The sequence below is a fragment of the Bidens hawaiensis genome, unplaced genomic scaffold (assembly GCF_021521415.1).
Source record: "Bidens hawaiensis isolate Kalapana, Puna unplaced genomic scaffold, B.hawaiensis_p1.1 tig00013876_1, whole genome shotgun sequence".
Classification (NCBI taxonomy): domain Eukaryota; kingdom Viridiplantae; phylum Streptophyta; class Magnoliopsida; order Asterales; family Asteraceae; genus Bidens; species Bidens hawaiensis.
In genome coordinates, this window is record NW_027492189.1 from 522,335 (window position 1) to 547,196 (window position 24,862).

At 33.2% G+C, this 24,862-nt stretch overlaps 3 protein-coding genes across 6 annotated transcripts; 1 reads left to right on the plus strand and 2 right to left on the minus strand.

The window, feature by feature from the left end:
- Positions 1-174: 174 nt before the first annotated feature.
- LOC143545290 (peptidyl-prolyl cis-trans isomerase CYP63-like) lies at positions 175-24,733 on the minus strand. 2 transcript variants are annotated; one of them, XM_077037211.1, is made up of 5 exons: positions 24,206-24,733; positions 24,007-24,124; positions 23,762-23,886; positions 23,584-23,691; positions 175-739 (listed from the first exon to the last, which is right to left on the minus strand). In XM_077037211.1, exons 2-4 carry the CDS (start codon positions 24,087-24,089, stop codon positions 23,588-23,590), a joined length of 312 nt encoding a protein of 103 aa, XP_076893326.1. In that variant the 5' UTR covers positions 24,090-24,124; positions 24,206-24,733; the 3' UTR covers positions 175-739; positions 23,584-23,587. The 2 variants fall into 2 exon arrangements, with proteins under 2 accessions (XP_076893326.1, XP_076893325.1); XM_077037210.1 differs by lacking the exon at positions 175-739 and having other exon boundaries at positions 23,439-23,691.
- LOC143545263 (uncharacterized) lies at positions 1,709-3,873 on the minus strand. Of its 3 annotated transcripts, none has more exons than XR_013137393.1 (6): positions 3,658-3,873; positions 3,527-3,581; positions 2,771-2,859; positions 2,599-2,623; positions 2,275-2,526; positions 1,709-2,147 (listed from the first exon to the last, which is right to left on the minus strand). XR_013137393.1 is itself a non-coding variant. In XM_077037184.1 (6 exons), exons 1-5 carry the CDS (start codon positions 3,703-3,705, stop codon positions 2,504-2,506), a joined length of 240 nt encoding a protein of 79 aa, XP_076893299.1. In that variant the 5' UTR covers positions 3,706-3,873; the 3' UTR covers positions 1,709-2,389; positions 2,488-2,503. The 3 variants fall into 3 exon arrangements, 2 of the variants coding, with proteins under 2 accessions (XP_076893299.1, XP_076893298.1); XM_077037184.1 differs by having other exon boundaries at positions 1,709-2,389; positions 2,488-2,526; XM_077037183.1 differs by having other exon boundaries at positions 1,709-2,526.
- LOC143545240 (peptidyl-prolyl cis-trans isomerase CYP18-4-like) lies at positions 12,391-14,125 on the plus strand. The gene is made up of 9 exons (XM_077037156.1): positions 12,391-12,426; positions 12,662-12,745; positions 12,834-12,888; positions 12,998-13,086; positions 13,242-13,266; positions 13,339-13,377; positions 13,477-13,591; positions 13,719-13,860; positions 13,988-14,125. Exons 1-9 carry the CDS (start codon positions 12,391-12,393, stop codon positions 14,123-14,125), a joined length of 723 nt encoding a protein of 240 aa, XP_076893271.1.
- Positions 24,734-24,862: the final 129 nt, after the last annotated feature.

Here is a 24,862-nt window from a genome sequence, read left to right on the forward strand (position 1 = left end):
CAGACTTAATGGGGTTAGTGTGATCGGTTTTAATTGCAAGTGAAATGAAACCATATTGATGAAAATTGCAAATTTGAAACTATTGGACTAAAATCAAAGATTTGGACAAACCGCAGTTTACTCTTTCGAGTTTTTTTTTGGGGGGGGGACAAGCGATAACCTTCAAATGGGTATAGTAATCCTAAAATTGATAAAGCTATCGGATAAAAATGAAGAGAGAGAGAGAGAGAGAGTCATGAGTGTGAGTGGAGAGGCAAGGGAGAGAGGGGTAGTTTGGTGAAGTTATCTGTATGTATCTCATACGAGATAAATACACGTGAGTTACGAGTTACATATATGTATTTTCACAAACCACATATAAATTTTTTATTTCTTTTTAGTTTTGACAAACATTAATAACATATAAAAAGAATTGGAGTTCACTTAAGAGCATGGACTCGGCTCGATTTGGTCATACTTTTCAGTCTTTGACAAAAATTGCTAAAGCTTTACTTGGATTAAAAACATTCGAAATACTAAATGAAAATGGCACATAAAATCCACCATAGCACAAATACAAGTGAAAAAAAAAAACAAACATGAATCATACGAAGTTAAGCAACCAACATAAGATTACTTTAAGTCATTCGAAGTTACTAGACCAAGTTTAATATTCTAGAAAAAAAAACATATATCCTTTGTTGATCATCTTCTCATGCATCCAAAGTCCATACTTGACAAAAACCAGCAATTGTTAAACCTGAAACACAAACATTCAAACCTCAATTAAGAAACCAGAGCAACTAGTATGCACATGAAAAAATCTCAAGATAGATATGACTAACAAGATACAAAAAACAATATTATAGAATTTGAATACCACCCAAGCTTACTCGACACAAGCTTGCACCTTATATTTAGGGTGCTGCTAAACGTACCCCCTTTCTCTAATTTTACTAAACATACCCCCTCCTTCTAGTATTTAGGAAATACAATTCAAATCTCTTATTATCCTTTTTATAATTTGTATATCATATTATTATATTCACATTCTACAACCACTTTTTACAAATCATCCCACCATTCCACCATAATACATTTAACTTGATATAAATTTGAAAACCCCTTTTGTCATCTTGGTGATTACGTATTTTTTTAGTATTAATATTATAAATATTAATAATATATATTTTTTTAATTTTAATAGTATATATATTTATAATATCCTTATTTTACCTCTTTATCTTTTACAAAATAAACCCGAAATTAGAAAAATTAAAACCCTAAACCCGAAACCCGAAAATCTAAACCCTAAACCCGGACCCTAAACTCTAAACCCGAAACCCAAAAACCTAAACCCTAAACCCGGACCCTAAACCCTAAACCCAAAACCCAAAACTCTAAACCCTAAACCCGAACCCTAAACCCGAACCCTAAACCCTAAACCCGAAAACCTAAACCCGAAAACCTAAACCCTAAACCCGAACCCTAAACCCTAAACCCGAAACTCGAAATCATAAAAAAACGCAACTTGTAAAAAAAATGAAATCCTTGTTTTTGTGCTAATTTGGTAATTATATAATTTCAAGGGGTAATGTTAAAGTTGGTTTTTCCAAGGGGGGGTATGACAAGCAACCAGAGAGTGTACATTTAGCCTGACCCTGTATTTACCAACAAAACAGATAATGAATCCTAAGTATTGTTGCCTAGATTATACATATTACTCAGCAATAATTTGAATACCACAAACTATTATTTTTTATTTATAATTGGTTAATAATTTTAAAAATATTCAACTTTCATATCTCCTAACTGTTTATGCTAAAACCCAACACATACATATATGATAGATCATAAACATATAGCTTTAATAATTATCATTACTCCTATTGCTTTATTTACCAGAAGAAACTCTAGCATTAGTAGCATACTTTAATTTAGTTGTTAAACGTGATTAAACTACATCAATAAAATCTAATTTGATTAACTGAATGAACAGACTAAAAACGCGATAACCTTATCAAGCTCTTATCATATTGCCTTGAGAAATTTCACCGCAGTCTGTAACTTTGACCAGCCCATAAGGTTTTCCTGTATCTGTTGCGAACTGCTCAATCTTTTCAAGTGATTCCATTCTTTCTAATACCCTTCCAACAACAACGTAATCCCTGCAATGTAACCGATTAAACAACGGTTAATAACAATGACTAGTTAAACAAGGGCTAATAATATAAATTTATAATCAAGTCTACTATTGAATTATAATGATGTGAATAAGTCAGACTCGTAAACTACCAGCTAATGAAGAAATGCTGCTGGAAGACGATAATGAACTTAGAATCAATCATCTGCGCGTCATGTACCATATATACCATACCACGCTTAGAACGTATATGTTCATCACTTTCAGCTACAAAACCGCAAAAGTAATAGAATTGGTATAACTTATGATCTAATAGTAATTATAGGCTATTAAACAAAACTCTATAAATCTTTTTTAGATTGTACCTTTAAAAGTTCCCCCCTAAATGCTTTCACCGCCGGTGCCTGCAAACAAACCATCACTCGTTACAAATCTGAAATGTGCTTAAAACATAATTTAAATAATAAAATACATACCGTCATTGTTTTCGATATCGCCTCCCTGCAAGCAACAATGAAAAAGTTAATTTATATAAACATAGGGCTCATTGGTTATCTGTTTGAAAGAATCCTTATAGTGTGTATGATTAATAAAAAAGAGCCTTAAATTGCAAATTTGTGTATATCTGATAGAGATAAGAAATCATACTTCAGCAAATATGCGTTTATGCATACGGTAGAATACGGTTCCTTTGTAGTGCAATGGTTTTCCAGTAGTTATTCCGGTCCCTTTCTCCCCTACACATATAATATGTATATTGTAATCACAATGCAATATGCTATATTAAGGAAATTTGGCTTTTTATTGTTCCCAACTATTGTCTTTTGGTCATTGTCGGTCCCAACTAACGAATTGGTCATTGATGGTCCCAACTCCCAACTTTTAATGTATTTGTTCCTAACGGTCCGCGGCTAACAGAATCCTAACGCCGTTAGTTTAAGATCTACGGAAAACATTTTTGGCCGGGAAGGTCTATTTTTTTGCCATAAAACCCACCTGAACACCGCCACCACCACCAATTGACTCACCGCCAACCAACCACCATCACTTAAGCATCATCAACTGATTCCGATGATGGTTCTAGTGTTCCGGCGACCTCACTAATTGGGGCTTTTACTAGAATAAGGTTCCTAAATGTACAATACAAAGTTACCATGATGTGGGACAAAATTGTTGAGTTTTCGGGAAAAATGTGTGTTTTCCGGCGACCTGAAACTAACGACACTAGAATTCTGTTAGTCGCGGACCATCGGGAACAAATACGTTAAAAGTTGGGACCGTCAACAGCCGGCCAATTCGTTAGTTGGGATCGGCAGTGACCAAAAGACGATAGTTGGACCAATAAAAACCAATTGCCCTTATATTAATTATTAATATTAAGCGCACGCGCGCACACACACACACCTGTGCAGAGTGCTCGGAAATTCTCAGCTGCTATCGGCATCTCGTCCTTAAAAAGCTGCAAATATCATAATGCAGATTCAAGAAACAAACATATCGAAAATTGATTAACCGACGGACATGATGATACTAACCTCAATTACCAATCTTACAGCAGCAGTTCCATCATTGGATAAATCCATGAACACGAGAGGGTTATCCTTGTTTCTCAATTCTATACCCTAAACCATTCGGCTAGCAGTATTATTAGCATAGGGGAAAATTAATGTACAAATTAAATTAACTAAAGTGCTAAGTGTATGTATAATAAATTAATAATAATAACACTACTTAAATGAATATATGTATGTATATTATAGGTGTGTGTAAAAACAGATATTAATCCTAGAATGTGTAATTGATGTATGCATGTATTTATATAATTTATGGTTATGAATGAACGAACCTGTGGTAGAGTCAATGACGTTCCAGATTCCATGTGGCAACGAATTTTGAGTTATAACGAGGAGGTCACATTAAGGTTACATGTAAAAGGTTAAAAACGTTCATAAAAATTGACAATGATGGGATTTGTGACCTTTACAAACTCAAAATATAAATCTAAAACGATAAAAGTAAAACAAATGTAAACTACGTAGTTTAAGACTAAAAATAAATCTAATTAAAGGTAACCTAAAATATTATCGCTCGTTCATTAAGGTATAATATATAAGAGCTAGAAAATCAGTCATTTTTAAGACAATAAAAATGTGGTATTTAGTAAGGCCTTAAGAGTGTAAAATGGGAAAAGAAAAATAGTTGATTTGAAAACCATGTATTTTTTACCGTGTTAGCATACTTGATAGTTAAAAATAAAGAAAGAACTTACATGTCACTTCGGATCGGTATAGGATCATCACGACGCGCCATCTGAAATTGTAAATGAAAACTCTGTAAAATATTGATAGCAAATTGTAAACACATGACACATGCTTATAAAACCAAAACGAAATTAGTTTTATAATGTATGTACATATATAATTTTTGTTACAAAATTTTTCTGTTTTCGATTTGAAAAATATTAAAGAAACTCAAAAGGTTTATACCCAAAAGACAAACAAGAGTATTTTATCAGCAACTCATACATAAACAAGAAACCCATAATCGAGAAAAACTTACATTCTCACATCAAAACAGAAATAAAACAGGGTAAATCTAGCTAAAAACAAATACACAAATATATACATACACTCACAATATAGCGTGCAAGATTTAAAGAAATGAATGTAAGTTTTTTTCATGAAAAATAAAAAAACCATTATTCTTGTAAGAAAACTAATCAAAATCATGTACAGTGTGCTGCATATACAACAATCTGTCATTCATATAAATGACGTGCTAGCTAGCTTTCGTATATATATGCACGAAAGATGTACCGAGAGAGAAGAATGATGTAAAACAAGATCAATAAAAAGTTACATTATCCGGTGATCAAAACAAAAATCAAATAGAATAAATTAATCACGAAATCTGAAAAATAAAACATAGTAAGTACTGGTAGAAAATTTTAATTATACACTCACAAAGAGTGCAAGATTTATACATATCATGAACGTAAATCTATAAATCTTCCGTGAACAACTGATGATATTCAAAACCATATAAACCCCAAAATGTTGTATTCAATCAAAAACATGTATTAATTATATATATATTCATGTACAAAAACCCAGAATGTGATATTCAATCGTAAACCCATATATTGATGATTATGCTTTAGTGAAAACTTAAAACCAACACAAGATTCATTAAAAAAAGCAGAAAGTTAATTAATACATGTGAAATTGATGAAAATGCAAGGGTTCTTGAGAGAGAACGAATGGAGTGGCGATAGAGTGAGTGAGTGAGTGTGTGTGAGAGAGAGAAGAATCGTTAGGGCAGGTGATAGAGGCTGTGGCTGTTAGTGGCGGTCAGGTAAATTTGTCTTATTCGTTAATTACTTTTCTACCCTCTGAGTGTGGATGGCATATTTGAACGAGTGAGGGTGTTTTTGTCTTTTACTTTTGTATGCATACATTCCCTGTGATCATTTTGTATCATGAATTTACATATTAATTTGAACGTAATAAAAAAGTTCTAATTAAGGAGTATTTTACAAAAGTTGCTTTATTTGTGATTTAAGAGACACAAATAAATAGTAGTGATATTCTTATTAAATATGTTATGTGATTCTTATTAAATACGCTATAAAATTTTATTGAGATTATGTTATGTGATTTATTCCTAAACTAGGTAGTATACCTGGGGTGCGGCCACAAGTCAAGATGAATTTGATTGGTGTCGGGCTACGACATCGCAAAGCTTTAAAAAATGTTCGTTAACACCCACATACAACAAATTAACATAAAATGACACCGTTGTAGTGGCAAACCGATGCGAATTCACATCGAAAGTAAAACAAAAAAAATAAATTCGTTCACACTAATTACAACAAACTAATATGTTAAAAAAAACACGATGAACAAAAATGCGCGCCCGCTGCAGTTGCAAACTATTGTGTATTCGCCAGAATCGACATGAGAAGAAACGCGGCAAACAAAAAAACTGTGCGTTACATTCGCGAATTGATTGGAATTTGATTTGAATCGTTGATGTCGACACTAAATAGTTGTGAATTCTAGAATATCAATATAGTTGGCGTTTTCTTCATGGGTTAAAGAGCGTTGAAGCAAAATATGGTAAATTGTTAATTAACGGACTTTAAAATCTTCTATACTCAAGGACACGAGATCTACGTATATGAGACCGGTCTAGCAGTAAAAGTTCCTTCTTCGTAATGTGAGAACTCGGGTTTGATTCTCACTCTTCCTATGCTTTTTTATTTTTTTTTAACTAGTTAACATAATGTTTAAATATGATTTGTAGGCATTGTGAACATTAAGAGATTGTGTGTGTGTGTATTTCTAATGAAGATTTTCGTTTCTTTGTTATTATATAGTATTTTTCTTATGACAAACCTTAACTAACCTGAACCATTGAGCGACCTAAACTGCCAAACCAACTCGAACAATAAACCAAATGAAAAAAAAGTATGAATATGCCACTGTCTACACTCACACAAATTAATTTAAGAGTTATTTCTAAATAAGATTGAAGGGTTAAACTGCTTTCGTTGCATGAGATATAATAAAAATAGATACGTTGGATTATATGACACTTACATAAAGTTAAAGTACTCAAATGGATATCCCATGACTTTACTATTACATTAATTAATTGTTTGTCCAGCCATGGTATCTTACATTACATTATTAGTTTGCATGAACAATAAATTAAAGAAATAAATAGAATGCATAAGTACAAATAACACTTAAAAGTATATCAGTAAAATAAAACTTCACAAATATACGTACGTTAGTGATTTTCGTTATTGTTCATTTACTTTTTTCTCTCTCAACATAATTATACATGATAAAATTCCAATTTGTTAGAGAAACAAAAGAATATGATTAAGAGTATTCAGTTTATTATTTTGAGTGATAATCTTCAAACTACTATAACAATGAAAGAAGGTAGGACTAGGTGTGACGAAAAGTACCAACTACCAAGAAAATTAGACTTGCAATTATTCAGCAGATCGAGGTCATCCGAACATGACTAAATATTTACTACGTTAGAGAAAGAGATCGATCATAATTATATCCTCCCTCATACACTCAGCAAATAACAGTTTGATATGCAATTAATGTCGCATGAACCATATATGATTTCATTTTTATTTTGAAAACAAAAGTTCGCAAGAAGTTATAATATTATAATTAACTATATATCCTACCATGCATGATTATGTGATATCATATTAAATAAAGACCTCAATCACATGATCCAATCCCATTCGAGATCTTGAAAAAACTGATTCAATCCATGGCCGATCGATGCTTGCATCACGATTGAAACTTGTTGTTCGTTCACTAATAACATCTACACCAATACCAATAAATATACAAATAAAGTGGAGTCGCTACCGGTCTCAACATTATTTAACGAATCAATAAAAGAAAGTGTGTCAATATAATTTGACCTGCTTATGGCGTGAAATATATGATCGGTATCGGCTCGCTAGGCTTGTTACGCTAACGAAATTAAACTTAAAAAAGAGATTTATAAAATGAACATATTTAAAAATAAAATAACAACAAAAATGGGTAAAACCTTGACGTTGGCGGCGACTATTCAACACTAGTATCGTTGTTAGTTAGGCTTGTTATGGTACCGAAACTTAACTCAAAATAACAAATTTGTAAAATGAATATCTTTAAAAAAAATGAATATATCTGAAAACAAAAAACAAATCAAACAATAAGAAAAGATTCGTAATTGAGTTAGTAAAAAGAAATAAAAAAAGTCATGATTGATAAAAATAGAAAAAATAATATTTGACTGATTGGATAAAAATATATATGAAATATAATTAAAAAAAAATATAATATAGATAGTTGATTGACTAGATAGAAAAACTAAAAAGACTCTAATTGTTGATTTACAAATAAATGTGAATAAAATAATAGATAAAAAAACACTAGTTTAATTAATAGTTTAAAAAAAATAGTTTTTCCACATAAGTAGTTTGTAGTTTGGGAAAGAAGCATATGGATGTTGCCACTAGCAATCATGATTTCCACGTACTATTTTTTGAGCTGGACATACAACACGATAATACAACAATATATTCGCATAGAATATATGATGATAATATGAATCACACTTACATTTTTATTGGTCACCCTAAACAATTAAACCGAATGTACATGTCGGTAGAGTCGAGTGGGGGATACAACGCGAGTTACGTCAGAACCCTAGGTGTCAGGATTTAATTAATTATACTATAGTAACGGGTCTATGGTTAGATCCAATGTTTTAAAAGCTGGTTGCGCCAAGTGGTTTTAACGAGTTGACTAGTTACCCTATAATAATTCCATAAAAATACAACTATAACACATAAATAGTCAAAACTACGTGCTTCCTTAAAAAAATAATCCAAAAGTTCCTCGATGGCAATAATGAGATCAATTTGATTTGATGTATATTGATCGAAGGTTGATAGTAATTTAATTGGAGGCCACCAAAACTTACATTGGGCTTAAACCGGTACGACGATACATTTCAATATTTATAGCGGTTCAAACTACAAACCGTTCGTCCAATATATTGGGCAAGTGAGCGGAAACCAATATTACTGCCCAAGATAAATCGGTTTTTAAATCATTAGTTAGATCTATGAATACAAGGCTTTGATACAGGCAGTGGCAAAGCTTGGACCCTATTTCGGGGTGGGTTGGGGGGGGGGGGGGTTCCTATGAAGCTTTGCCCATGGGTACATTCGTACAAACACTCGGTGTATGATCAATAGAGAATTATAACATGATTTTTTGTATCATTTTTCTTTTTTGCAATAATAAAGTTCTTATATGTTTATCGATCATGTGTCACAAAGTGGTATTAGAACTGGTGTAATTGAAAACCAAGTTCAAGGTACTCAAAATTGATATCAAGATCTAGCCCCTGCATGGAAGTTTTTCGTTGTAAATAAATCTAGGTCAGATTCTCGAACAAACAAAAACAATGGGTGGTTAATGGGATAACCGAGCCATGGTTACCGATAATTAAGGTGGTTAAGATTAAAGGAAGATCTCTACAAGAAACATGATCAAGTAAACAAGACTTGAGGTAAAGACCCCTTGTAACCCGAGACAGGAATTGGGGGGGGGGGGGGTGATTGTCGGAGTTAATTTTCTGAACCGAATCTACAAGTCACTAGAGTTGAGTGGAATATGACGATAAATTGGGTCAACTCCATAGTTGTTTGGATGTAATTATAGTCTAGCTATTCGTATTATAGTCTAACGCGTCTCAGGTTAGATCTATAATATAAAGTTCTTATTTATTTATCGATCGTGTGCCTTGAATTAACATTTTCCATGTAACCTTTGTCTCTACATCTGAATGACAAACATCATCCAAGACATACCATAGTTGGTGGTTAGAAAACCTTTTAAATCATGAAGACCACCAACATATGATAACACATTCTCAAAGATGCATACAAAATCGTTATGCCTTAGTTCATCAATGCTATGTTTCAGCTTTTTAATCTCAAGCTGAGATTGTTTTATAGTTTCCACTTCTTTACAACATCTTTCGGCTTAGGCCCAACGAAGAAATATGCATCAACGATCAAGGCTTCATTTAATAATGAAGTCTAGGCATTAAAATAATAACAATAAAGTCATAAAGTTTAGGAAAACTTCTGGAACTTCCCCCTTAAACATAACATTTAAAAAAAAAAAGAATATATATATATATATATATATATATATATATATATATATTATATTATATTTTAAATTTGTTGTGTTGACTTGTATAATTAATACGTAGAATACACCTTCTTGGCTTAGCTTTTGGTTCAGGCAATCAGGCATGCTCCCACTGATATATGTTTATAACCTGTTAAATGTCATGTCGCTGTTCTTGCCGGCCGTTGAATTTTTGAACAACTTTGGTGGTCTTTTGGAGCTGCAGGCACTCCTGCTACAAATTTGGTCTATTACCAAAATGGAAATGGAAATTTAAATCGGCTTGCTTTTTGGACCTCGGTCGACGGTCATTTTACTCCCATGTTGGTTTAATTCAACATGTAATGTTTATGGTAATATAAAATCTTCATAGAAAATCATATTAACTATTGTGACACGTTTATTTAGTTTACTAATTTTTTATATACGTACGAGTTGCAACCCTAGTGTACTATCAACCGGTGATGGACGGTAGCAGCAGGGGCGAACAATTAAGAGGCCGGTTGCTGTCTCATCTTCGGGTACACTTTCAATTTAAAGTCCAATCCAAGAGAATATGCAGGTAATCCTAAATCGGATAATAAACATTCCACGAAGGAACCAAAGCCCAACCCGAAGAATAAACATTTAATGAATATTCGAACGAAGACAACTTCATGATGATTATATATATATGGTTATATTAATGCGAGAAAATGATCTTATTATGAAAAAGGCGAGAAATTATTTTAACCAATCAATAATTGATGTAATATCTATGTATCTACATATTGGAACCCAATTTTTGATATATTAAAAAAAATAAATAAATAAATTAAAAAAAAATCAATAATATTCTTATCTACATATATTCTAGTCAAGTAAAATACTTGTAGGCACGTGTCAGTTTATGGTTAATCTTAACAATTTTTCCTTTTACACATTTATATTATATTATATCTATTACATGGTTCCTTTTACACATTTGGATCCCTAGCTTCCGAGACGGTTCGCTTTTTAGAGCGGGCGCAGAAGGTGATTCACAGTGACCCTTAGAGCCCGATGAGCCAAGGATTGATATTCAGTAGAATAGACTTTGCGATTCAAAAGGAGATAGAGGCTCAGCTTGTTGCTCGCTTACCCATTATCCATATGTAGTTTGGTTTGTGTTAATATTAATAGAATTGAAGTTATATCTATACACACTTTTATAAATATATATATTCTTAAAATATATTTCACAACATATATGGTGAAATCCAAAAATCAACAAAAATATGTGTTTGTTAAATATTTTCTTTTCTTTTTTTGTTAACTATTACTAGTTAATTGCATGTTACGACGCGGTGTTGCGACGCGTCTCTGAGCCACCATTTCTCCACCATGATGATGCCGAGGCGGAACCCTAATCACGTCTCTGCTCCCGTTTCTCCACCCATTTCTCTATTGTACCAAACAAAGGAAATGATTGTCAATTCTCCACCCATTTCTATTTCTCTCCAATTCCATTTCTCTCCCATTTCTATTTCCATTTCTTCCCATTCTTTTTCTCTGTACCAAACACCCCCTAATAGTAGATGTTATAAAATTGCATTAGAGATTAGTACACTATCTGATAGTTTTTATCCCTTGATTTAACAAATTATATTTTTAAACCTTAAATGTGACCAAGTGTCGGCTTTACATGTTTTATTTGTCGGTTAAACGATTTTCTTAAACATTGCTTTCGTATTTGTTATAGTTCATCTTTATAATAGCTGGAACTTTTTTCATGATTTGATACATATGTTTTTATCACATTGTCACATGTTTTTATACATATGTTTCGATGTTTGATACCACACCTTTAAAATATGTTTTTTAGGCTTACCAATTCGTGTTTACAAATTTGTGCCGGTACTGCCAATACTAACCCTATCGGTTCGCAGTTGTAACATGCCGGTTTTTTTGGTTCTACATATTGTGAGGGATATTTACCATACATTTTTATTATACAAGCAATCATGCATTCTTTATTATTTTTAGTTATACGAGTTAACACCAATCGAGACGTTTATTGATAGATATTAGAACTTATGTTATACGAGTTGATATGCATGTTTGAACATTTTTGCGTCTATTTATAATTCGGTTAAACAGTCCCGTCGCAACACGCGGGATTCTAATACTTGTATTATTTAAACTAAAAAGAAAGGTCTTCTCTAACCAAAAAGAAAAAAATCACACACACAAAATAAACAACACAAATTAATTTAGATTGTTTTCCATCCACAAAATATCCTACACAAATGCCATCAAACATACATAGTTATATTTTTATAGGTTCTCACACTCAACAAAACAACAATTTTACATTGTTGGTAGAAAATAAAACACTTGTACTTCTATAGTTTTCCATACATAATATGAATATTTTGTAAGAATATTTAGTTTTTTAAATTTTGGTGCATTAGATGTTGTATATAAAGCAATGAGTTTGGTATGATAAAATAAAATGTTGTAAAGTTGTTAAAATGAAAAAAAGGACACAAAGTCCCAAACACAATTTGCGACATGGAATCTGGAAAGCAACTCTCGTCGTCATCACAGGTTCGTTCGTTCATTCATAACCCTAAATTAAATAAATACATCTGATTACACATTCTATAATTAGGTTTTAAGGCGGATTTATAACACACACGAGAGCTGTTTAATTTATGTATGTACACACACCTACAATATACATACATATACATTATTCAATTAAGTAGTGTAATTGTACATATACTTAGCACGCTAGCTAATTTTCCCCTATGCTAATAATACTGCTATTCGAATGGTTTAGGCGGATGATATAGAGATGGGCAACAAGGATAACCCTCTGGTGTTCATGGATTTATCCATTGATGGAACTGCCGCTGGAAGATTGGTAATTGAGGTCTGTGCCATCATGTCTCATGTCGGTTAATCAGTTTTCGATATGTTTGTTTCTTGAATCTGCATTATGATATTTGCAGCTTTTTAAGGACGTGATGCCGGAAGCAGCTAAGAATTTTCGAGCACTCTGCACAGGTGTGTGTGTATTAATAATAACATATTTGCTTTGTTGAATTAATAATAACATATTTGCTTTGTTGAATTAATAATAACATATTTGCTTTGTGATTACATATATGTGTAGGGGAGATGGGAATTGGAAAAACTACTGGAAAACCGTTGAACTACAAAGGAACTGTATTCTACCGTATCATAGAAAAAGCATACGCTGAAGTATGATTTTTTATAGCAATGCTTATCTCAATCAGATATACAGAAATTTATAATTTAAGGCTTTTTTTAATCATACACACTATAAGGATTCTTTTAAACATATAATCAATGAGCCATATGTTTATATAAAATAACTTTTTCATTGTTGCTTGCAGGGAGGTGATATCGAAAACAATGACGGTATGTGTTTTATTATTTAAATTCTGTTTTAAGCACATTTCAGATTTGTAACGAGTGATGGTTTGCTCGCAGGCACCGGTGGAGAAAGCATTAATGGGGGAACTTTTAAAGGTACAATTTTAAAAAGATTTATAGAGTTTTGTTTTATAGCCTATAATTACTATTAGATCAGAAGTTATACCAATTCTATTACTTTATGTGGTTTTGTAGCTGAGAATGATATAAAGCTACGTTCTGAGCGTGGTATGCTATATATGGCAAATAACCCGGAGGAGATTGATTCTAGGTTCCTTATTGTCTTCCAGTATCATTTCTTTATTGACTGGTAGTTTACAAGTCTAACTTATTCACATCATTATAATTCAATAGTGTACTTGATTATAAAATTATATTATTAGCCCTTGTTTAACTAGTCATTGTTATTAACCGTTGTTTAATCGGTTATATTGCAGGAGCTATGTTGCTGTTGGAAAGGTAATACGAGGATTGGAAACACTTGGAAAGATTGAGCAAAAGGCATCAGATACAGGAAAACCTTCTGGGCTGGTTGAAGTTACGGACTGTGGTGAAATTCCTCAAAGCAATATCATAGAGGTTATTGCGTTTTTAGTCCGTTCATTCTCATAAACAGATTATATTGAAGTAGTGTAATCATGTTTAACACGTTGATTATTCATAGTAAAACCCGTACTAAAATGTACCATTTTGACAACTTTTTTAGGCAACAAAGAAAAAAGCTGAAAGGAGAGAGGTATCTTCTGATTCTGTTGAGAGTCCGGATGGGCCAGCGAAAAAACAAGTGAAAAAACAACGTGTTACAACCCCAAAGTCTCATTCGGATTCCAAAAAGGTTATTTAACACCAAACTTTTGTGATCTATTAGACAGACTGAATTCTATAATATTGCTTTTTGTATTATGCATTTCCAAAGTCTTGATAGTCATATCCTTCTTGAGAATTTTTTCATGTGCATAGGTTGCTCTAGTTACTTAACTGAGGTTTGATGTTTCAGGTTTAACAATCGCTGACTTTTGTGAAGTATTGACTTTGGATGCATAAGAAGAGGGGGCGTTGTGTTTATCAACGAAGAATATATGTTTTTTTCCTGGAATATTGAACTCGGTCTTGTAACTTCGTATGATTTAAGACATCTTATGCTGGTAGCGTGACTTCGTATGTTTTTTCTCACTCGTATATGTTCTATGGTGGATTTATGTGTCATTTTCATTTGGAGTTTCAAATGTTTTCAATCCAAGTAAAGCTTTAGCAACTTCTGTCCAAGATTGAAAAGTGTGTGGCCAATTCGAGCCTAGTTCGTGCTCTTAAGCGACCTTTGAATAAAATCCAGCATTATGGAGCTTTATTTTCACTTCACCATATGCTCGAACCACATATATACATTTTTTACTTTTATAGGTTTGGCAAACATTAGTAACATACAAAAAGAATGAAATTTAAAAATTTAAAAGTTAGTTTTTATGCTTAAAAGTGGTTTTCACGATTTTTCAAGTATGTATTATGTGTGTGCGCGCGCGCGCTGATAAGTGATAATGCCAATTGTATGGTTTTGGATATAGAAATGAGAAACAAGGATACCCGTAACCATAAGTACCATCGTAATTACCCGTACCGAAAACCAGTAAAACTGGATATTAGTACCGTACTGAATTTTATGGTACAAGTACTTTCGGTAAGGTATCCGTTTTGGTACCACTTTGTTTTGCTTTGTTTTTTTAATCTCAATTTAACTTGGTATCGATACTGCTATAAGTAACAGGTAGATTCGGTATGGGTATCGACACGCGACTGGTACTAAATGACTAAACTGGTATGGGGTGCCGGTACGGTACGGACATTAAATAAACTATAATGCACTACCGTAACCGTTTGAAGCCTAACCTACTTGTAAATGATACGCACCGATTGAGCGTTGTATAAATAAAACTCTCAATATAATCCAAAATACTTGTATCTGTACCAAATCCCGTAAGTACGGAATACCAAAACTCTACAAATCTTAGTACCAATACCGAATAGACAGGTAACGGGTATTGGGAAAAAATGCCATCCCCGGATAAAGCTGAATGCTCCCCTATGAATGTTCTTAAGAGTAAGTTTACATAATGGGGTGCAGTTACTATACGGTAATGCCTTAACGTACGGTGGGTACGCGAGACGTTCGAAGGCAAAAATCTAAAACGCTCACAAAAACTTAAACGCTCAGCCAAAAACCTAAACGCTCATTAAACGCTAAAAAACGGTCTCCATGAAAAAAAGTGAAAAATTGATCGATTAACCACCAAAACTGTTTTTTTCGGTGAACCAATGACTGATTGGATATGTATTGACGATTCAAAGATGTTTGGATGTGATTTCATGGATCGATTCGTGAAAAAATGGATTCGCGTACGTATTGTACGTTAAGGCATTATTGTATTGGATCTTTTCACTTATATAATGTTTGCTATAAATGAGTTGATATATTATATCTTTGAGAAGAAATTACATCATTTATTTTATTTGAGACTTTTGAACAGATAATGTTCTTCTCACTGACTCTTTGCTGGTGGCAAATGTGGGTGCAAACGAATTGAGGCCGAGTGTCGCATTACTCAAGCTCGACTAGAATATCCTGAAGCTCAAACAATTACCGCATATAAATACATACAAAATTGCAATGATACAAGGTAGACAACAACACACATAACTACAAAAAACACATCAAAGGCCAAGAATGTAATACAGAGCCTGAAAAAAAAATCAGATAACCACAGCTTATATACTAAAAAAATACAAATTTCATATTAAGCGATTTTTAAGAAGAAAGACAAACCAGTTATGATTAAGATGTTGACCATTAGAAGACACCCAATAGAATCCAACAATCCACCTTATAAAGGAAAACATTGTATTCATAGACTCCATATGCTTAGTAATCGATATTTCTCAAATATTTTATAGAATTGATTATGTGTCCAGTGTCTTAGTGTCTTAATCTGATTCACCAAAACATGTTTTGTAGTTATTATAACTCAAGTGAGCTATCATTTAATCCTTATATATATAACGCACAAGCATATGCACGCTCAATACAAAATTAATTTAATGTAGTGAACCACGATTGGATAATCGTATATACACTTACACATGAACTACTTTTTTAATAAGACAAAGAAAAAGAAGTTAACTGTTTACTGATTAGATTAATAATAATTAACTTATTAGTCACAATTTAAACAATAGACACTTTCAAAAAGAAGCGAATTGTTTGGTAATTTATTAAACTGGCTCAGACTAGGCATGTTCAAAACGGTTTGGGACTAGGAACCGGAACCGGTTCCTAACCGGTTCCTATATTCAAAACCCCCTTTTAAACCGGTTCCAGGCTCGAACCGGTTAGGGAACCGAACCGGTTCTCCCATCCTCGGACCCCTAACCTATCTAACCGGTTCTAACCGGTTCCTAACCCGGTTCCTGTACCGTAACCGGTTCCAACCGGTTACAGTGTAAATTTTTTTTTTTTCGTTTTTCGTTTGCGATTTGGATTCTAAACTACGATTCGTATTTGTATAACATGAAAAATAAAAAAAACAATTAACATAAAAATAAACAATTAACTGATGAAGAAAAGACAATTACTGAAGATGTTTGCCACTGAAAACAACTGCTGAATGAACAAATGAAGAATCGAAAATGAATGGGAAAAGGAACAAATGTAATATGATAAGATCATGGTGGATACGCCGCTGGTACATTATATACGTAAATGTCTTTATCATATTTCACGTTTGTAGCCTTTTTCGGGTCATTCGAAAATCTGTGTTATTTTATTTTGCTACTTGTTATTAACATTTTTGTTTTACTAAAACAAATCTATGTATATTTTGCTTCTTTATTCTTAATTAATTTTGGAACGAAATTTCCAAAAGTTGTGAATCATGTGACATTCGTCAATTTCTGAACCCGAAAGCCTGACCTGTTTTGTTTTTCGATATAATAGAAATCATTATTTATTGGAATGATTATTATTGTTATACTTTGTCGACAGTCGTATATTACAATTGTGACATTCCCACATTCCCAAGTTAGTAAAATTTTAAAACCTTTTATTTATAGGTTTGTTTGTTATGGCTTATAGAGATTTATTATAGTTTAAATTTGTAAGCTTTGCAAATTATAAATTTGTATATGGTTGAAAAGAATCATTAAATTATTTTTAGTTAATAAAATTTCAATTAGATTTAAACAAACATCATATTGGAATACCTATTTATACTAGTAGTGGGGTGCTTGGGGGAGCCAAAAACGGCTATTTTTGACCCCAACGATCATAAAACGGGCAAAAAAACGATTTCCAACGGCTATATTCGATCCAACGGCTAGAACCGGTTAGGAACCGGTTCCGGATGGTTCGGTTCCAGAACCGGTTCGGTTCCGGTTCCTACCCACCCCCACTCAGAAATGCAAGAACCGGTCACGGATCATCGGGTTGAATCAGATAGGGTCCGGTTCCTACAAAAAACGGGTAGGAACCGGTTCGAGTCCGGTTCGGTTCCAGGAACCGGTTTCGTTGAACATCTCTAACTCAGACTACACCTCCAGGCTCCTAAACAGTGTGTCACAGATAGAGCATAACACAATTGATATTTTTAAACAATTAAGAGAAACTGAAAACAATCAAACAACACACGAACACTCACGAATAAAATTGAATTGATCGATTAGGGAGTGATCGAGGGAGTTACAAAGTGAAATATGAGCCCTAAGCGTATATCCAACGGCTATATGAGATAACTACGTTTAACAAACTTTCAATCACCAAAAGTAACACATTGCACCCCCGAAGTTCCCAAGATGTTGCAAGCTACAACAAAACCTCATTAAAAACACTTTTTACAAATGATGAATTTGCCCCTTGACTTATTAACTGACCTTAAACCATATTTTGACTTATTAATCGACCAGTAGTTATGATTTGTAAATCAAACACATGTCGTTGCTGCTAAAACAAAACTACACGAGGAAGCATGCAGATTACAATTTAATGTTTGGTTATTTTGTTAGTCTCATATGCAGCATACTCAACTTTACAATAGAAAAGTTTATTCTTTTGTTTTTGATGTGGCTTCAGGGACTCTAGATACATACCAAAACTCTTTGCACACATCACACGGATGAAATAATAACTTTAGGCAGCAAAACCATATTCAAAATCTCCTAAACCATGTTTAGTAGAAGTAATTATCTAAGTTTCATCATTTAATATCCCAATATCCCTTGCAGAAAACACATCCAAACACCCCTTACAACCTATCATACTTCATACTTTCACACATCGTTGTCAAAATCCTGACTAGGCGCCGATTAACCCACGATTAATCGCTAATAGCTGTTTATATATTGATCATACTATTGATGTGTAACTCTTCACAATAACAATATCCTAGTCACCACCCATGGACAACCACAATAAATTCTCGTGTTCGTTTATTTACTGCCGAGTGTGTGTGTAATTCCTAACAATTATTCCATAATCACTAACAAAAGCCACATCCAAAAATTGATCATACTTTCACATCACTGCATATGCAACATATAAGTGTAATACCTGGTATCATCGGAACCAGTTCCGGGTACATGTTCTTCCAAAAATAACCCCCCACCCCCCCGACTTGCGCACCTCTACCTTTAGCTAGCCCAAACTCTCACTTAATTCAGCCCAGGCCCTCTTATTAATAGTATGTTACCCTAGACATTCCTTTGAAATGTGTGAATCAACATTGACGTGCACTTATTTTGATCGTTTACCAGCAACTGCTTTCAATTAGCCTCTGCTGGAACATGCTATTTTACAGACAGACAAACATAAAGACCTTGACAATAACTTGTATGCCTATAAATAAATATTCAATATATTAACCGTCACACCGAAAGTTTGTTTATCTAATAAACGAGTGTGAACAAAAAACATTGTTCATTTAGTTAAACATACAAACATGAACACTTGTCTCGCTCGTTCATTATGTTCGTGAACGTCCGTTTTTTTAATTCAGCCCAGGCCCTCTTATTAACAGTATGTTACCCTAGACATTCCTTTGAAATGTAGAATTACCGTTTTTTTAATCTACATGTGGTTTGTAATTATAAGCATACAGGCCACAGAGCACAGAATACAACCAATAATGCATGATGCAGAGACTAATTCCGGCCTACAAGTTACAATGCATGGAGTACAACAAATAACGCATGTGGCACAAACAATGATGCCATGAAGGAATTCCTATAACATGCAGATTAACATCTCCAAATAACAAGGCAAAAAGATGCTTATAAATTATATAAACTATAAATTTTACATAATGTTTTCACTGCCTCTTTGGGTAATGTTTTCTAATATGTTGAACTTGCAGAGAGTTCAGATCCGTCATCATATGTGCAAAGACAAATGCAGCAATCATGTCAACAAACTATTATTAATACAACAATAAAAAACTTATTTTTTGTTATCTTGTATAAGTTCTATCTCATAACATGCTACAATACATGAAGCAAACAATAGGTTCAAAACCGCACTGTAGAACAAAAATTAACTGAAATGTTTAAAAATAAAAACAACTTACAGCATCTTCCTCGGATAAAGCACGTTCAACGGGTGCATCAGTATCACATTCTACCATTATTCCACCGTAACGTCTTTGGATCTCCCCGTTTTCCTTCTCAAAATCATCTATTCTCTTAAGATTGTATTTAGGCAGTCGGTCAATGTCATCCTTTGTCGCACCTTCCTGTTTCAATAACAAATGCTGACATTTGGAATCTTAATGTTAACCATCTTTCAAGGTAACAAACAATTACTGTATACAAAATTGCAATGATACCTAACATCAGCAAACAGCAATTTTAACAACACAAGCAACGGCAACACAGATAACCACAAAAAGCACATCAAATGCCAAGAACGTAATCCAGCGGCTGAAAAAAAAATCAGACAACACCTTATATACAGAAATACATATTTTATGTTAAGCGGTTTATATGAAGAAGAAAGACAATCAAACAACTAAGAGGAACTGAAAACAATCAAACAACACACGAACACTCGAAAATAAAATTGAATCGATCGATTAGTGAATCGATCGAGAGAGTTACAAAGTGAAATCTGAGTCCTAATCATATAGCCAACGACTATATGAGCAACTAAGTTTCCAAGATGTTGCAAGCTACATCAAAACCTCACTAAAAACACTTTATGGTAAATGATGAATTTACCTCTCGACTTATTAACTGACCTTAAGCCATCTTTGACTTATAAATCGACCATATTGAACTGTAACTATGACTAGAGCAGAGCATTCATGTACAACAGAGATTCTTATTGGTCTTTTCACTTTTGAAGAACAGTTAATGACAATAATAAAGCCGTTATCCAAACTAATCCCATAAATAATTAGTTGTGATTTGTAAATTGAACAAATGCCGTTGCTGGTAGAAAAAAACTATATGAGGAAGTATGCAGCTTACAATTTAATGTTTGGTTGCTTTGCTAGTCTCATATATAGCATACTTAACTATATAAATATAGAAAAGTTCATTCTTTTTGTTGTCAATGTGGCTTTGGGACACTAAATACATACCAAAACACTTTGCACAAATCACACAAATGAATTACAACTTTAGGCAGCAAAACCATATTCAAAATCTCCTAAACCATGTTTAGTAGAGGTAATTATCTAAGTTTCATCATTTTATATCCCATAATCACTTCCAAAAAAAACAAACACCCCTAGTTATCTATCATACTTCTACATCAATACATATGCAACATATTGTTAGGTTTATGGTTGTTGGACTTAATGAAGATCCAAATTGAAGATAAGGGAGGCTTCGGGGACTGTATATAGTTATATGCGTACCAGAACTCTTTGCCAATGTTGTAAAAATCGCGATTAGTCACCGATTAATCGGTGAATAATCGCTAATCAGTATGCTACCGATTCGATCTCGCCTAATTAAACCAACAAATCGGTAATCAGTCAAAGCCGGTCCAAAATATTCAAAATAAGTCAAATTTCTAACAAAATTAGTCAAAAATCAATCAAGTTTCGGTCAAAACCAGTCAAAAATTGGTCGAATATTTAAAGTATTTGGAAAAATAGAATTGTTAATACAAACCAACTAATAAATTTGAAAAACTATATATAAAACTTCGAAAAATTACATACAGCATTCCAATCCGATTAACCAGTCCGGTACCCCCACCGCCCGACTAGTACCTAAAGAGTTCTACAACATAACCACATTCAAACAAATGAAGTTACAACTTTAAGCAGCAGAACCATATTCGAACAATCTCCTAAACCATGTTTAGTAGAGCTTCATCTGATATCCCATTATCAGTTGCAGAAAACACATCCAAATACCCCTCATGTTGGAAAACTGGATCTAGCAACATGAGGATGCAACATTTTTTGTACTAACTCACCACAACTCTTTCAATATTATTAACCTAAACGAAAACTTGAACCAAGAAATTACACTGCCCTGTCAATCTATTTATACTAGACTCAAAACCCTACGCAGTCGATATCGCCAATGTATATTGGTGCAAAATATCTGTCCAGATATTATAGGCGATATTGACCAATATATCACCAATATTTCCAATCAATTTTTAGTGTTCAATGTGAGTATTATATATCTTAAAAGTGTTAATTTGTTAATGATAAGATAGTATACTGAATTGTCAGTGTTTAATTGTCATATATATAAATTATGCATGATATTAAAATTAGCGATATCCCACCGCAAGAACCGATATCTTAATATCGGTCCTTGACCGATATCCGATATTTTTCCACATAAACTGCACAGCTCAAAACCTAAACCAACCAGGACTCAAGACACTTTTAAATGTATCATGATGAACAAAATAATTTAAGCAACTAAATAAACTAAAATAAGCGACTCAAAACTCAAACCCAAATACTTCTCATACTTCATACTTTCACATCATTGCATATGCACCATATAAGTGTAACTATGTATGTTAAATACCTAGTGTCATCATCATTCTGCGACCTATTTAACCCCAAAATCTGATTGAAGACAAAGGAGGTTTCGGGGACTATATATACATACCAGAACTCTTTTGTCAATGTTGTAAAATCGCACTTAGTCACCGATTAATCGGCAAATAATCGCTAACCGGTATGCTACTGATTCAGTTTCACCTAACCAGACCAACAAATCAGTAGTCGGTCAATGCCGATCCAAATTGTTCAAAATAACTCAAAATTTCGATCAAAATCTGTCAAAATCAATCAAATACCGATCAAACCTTTGAAGTGTTTGAAAAATTACAGTAATTAATCCAATCCAATTAACAAATTTTTAAAAAATTATAAATAAACTTTTGAAAAATAACATATAACATTCCAATCCGATTAACTGCTAGTTGGTACCCTACCGCCCGGCTACTGCCTCGCGAGTTCTACAACACTACTCTTAGCACCAGTGAAATTACAGTTTTAAGCAACAGAACCATATTCAAACAATCTCCTAAAACCATGTTTAATTATCTAAGTTTGAATACAGATTCATGTTCGAATATTGTCAACTCATTTTGTATTTATAAAATTATAGAAGACAGTTTATATTAATAAAACTCTAACTAGATGTTCGAGAATTTATATTTATAGCAATTTATAACTTATACAATTATGGAATTCATATTTATAGCAATAATGTTTTTTTTAATTCATATTTATACCAGACGGGTATAAACCTAGTTGGTGATTCAAGTATGCATTCAACCTTAGATTACCCAATATGGGATTTGTAAAGAAACTGAAACACTATCAAGCACATACATACACATACATGCATATATATATATACACACACCTTTAATAATTATCCTTACTCTATTGTTTTATTTGACAGAAGAAACTCTAATCAAAATAACTAACATCAGCAACATTACAACTACTTAAATTTAGCTGTTTTATTCACTAGGTAGTAAAACCTCTTCTACAAAATAGTTTTTTTAAGTTAGTAACATATCAGCCTTTTCACCTCAGTCTATCTAAAACATAAAACAGTAGCATAATCCTATCTATCTATCTATTTATCTATCTACCTATAAATAGTATCATTTTGAACTCAGCCTAACAATCACCAATGTCCTTGATTGAATAAGATATAAATTTCTTTCAAAGAGACCGTGGTTAATGGTTTAAAAGAAAATTAATCCTCCATTGATAGCATGGAGTAATGTAACAAAGGCAAAACATCATTCAAGTTTGGGGTTAGAGTAACCTTTTTAAAACACCGAATCAGAGTTTGGGGTTAATTCACGTTGTCTTTTCGCTTGCCCATCACAACCCTCATTAGGCGTAGCTCTCTTCCCGGTTATTTTCTTTCCGCCTAATAACGAATGTGTTAAACATGATTACAGAATCAATTTAGGAGGTTTTACGGACTAAAAACGCAATACCTTGTAAAACTTCACCACAGTCTGTAATCATTACCGGCCGAGTAGGTTGTCCTCTAGGTGTTCCCAACGGCTCAATCTGGTCAAGAGTGTCCATTCCTTGTACTACACATCCAACAAGAGCATATCTGCAGCAATATAGCCGGTTAGACAACGGTTGATTTTGAAAGAAAGATATTGGCTTGAAATGCAGCACCCCTTTAATGATGATGATGTGAATCAATCAGAGTTTGTAAACTAATATATACCTGCGAACAAAGGAGAGTTGTTGACTGAAGACAATGATGAATGTAGATCCATTTTTGGCATGGCTGTGTGCCATGTATAGCATACCGCGGTTAGGAGGCAAGGATTGATATCTTTCAGCTACAAAACAGCAGGAAGTAACACTTTATTTGGATTATTATTATAATAGGTTATGTAACAAAACTCTATTATAGTTTGTACCTCTGAAAAATCCTCCATAAATGCTTTCCCCGCCGCTGCCTGCAAGCAAAGCAAAGCGTCACTCTTTACAAATCTGGAGAACAAGGTTTAAATAAAAAAAAATAAAATGCATACCATCGTTGTTCTGAAAATCACCTCCCTGCAAGCAAGCAAAGAAGAAAAAGTTACTTTGGGCTGGCTTAAATTGCTAGTGTGTGTGTGTGTATACATATTAAATGGATACAAGGAAGCATACTTCAGCGTAGATGCCGCCATGGATACCGTAGATTTGACTTCCTTTGTAGTGCAGCGGTTTTCCAGTAGTTTTTCCAGTTCCCATCTCCCCTGCACATATAATAATTTAAACTGTAATCACAAAGCAAATGTGTTATGTTATTATTATTATTATTATTATTATTATTAATACCTGTGCACAGTGCTCGGAAATTCTCAGCTGCTTTAAGCCTTTGGTCCTTATAAAGCTGCAGATTGAATTCATAATGGAGATTCAAGAAACAAACAAACAAACAAAGATATCTAAAACTGAGATGATGATGTTCGAGAATAATAATAACCTCCGACCCGACGGACCTTGTAAAGCAGTTAACTTTTTTTTTACACAATCCAGCTAGTTGTTGTGTATCACTTCACATTGTAAAGCAACTTTCAAAACACCTT

Coding starts and splice junctions, on each gene's coding strand:
- LOC143545263 (XM_077037184.1), bottom strand. CDS start 3,705: ATGGATTTATCCAATGATGGAACTGCTGCTGTAAGATTGGTAATTGAG. Junction 2,624..2,770: donor ATAAACGCATATTTGCTGAA/GTATGATTTCTT, acceptor TGTTGCTTGCAG/GGAGGCGATATCGAAAACAA. Junction 2,527..2,598: donor CGATATCGAAAACAATGACG/GTATGTATTTTA, acceptor GTTTGTTTGCAG/GCACCGGCGGTGAAAGCATT.
- LOC143545240 (XM_077037156.1), top strand. CDS start 12,391: ATGGAATCTGGAAAGCAACTCTCGTCGTCATCACAG. Junction 12,427..12,661: donor AACTCTCGTCGTCATCACAG/GTTCGTTCGTTC, acceptor CGAATGGTTTAG/GCGGATGATATAGAGATGGG. Junction 13,861..13,987: donor CTCAAAGCAATATCATAGAG/GTTATTGCGTTT, acceptor CAACTTTTTTAG/GCAACAAAGAAAAAAGCTGA.
- LOC143545290 (XM_077037211.1), bottom strand. CDS start 24,089: ATGCTATACATGGCACACAGCCATGCCAAAAATGGATCTACATTCATC. Junction 23,887..24,006: donor CAACTCTCCTTTGTTCGCAG/GTATATATTAGT, acceptor ATATTGCTGCAG/ATATGCTCTTGTTGGATGTG. Junction 23,692..23,761: donor CTGTGGTGAAGTTTTACAAG/GTATTGCGTTTT, acceptor ATTCGTTATTAG/GCGGAAAGAAAATAACCGGG.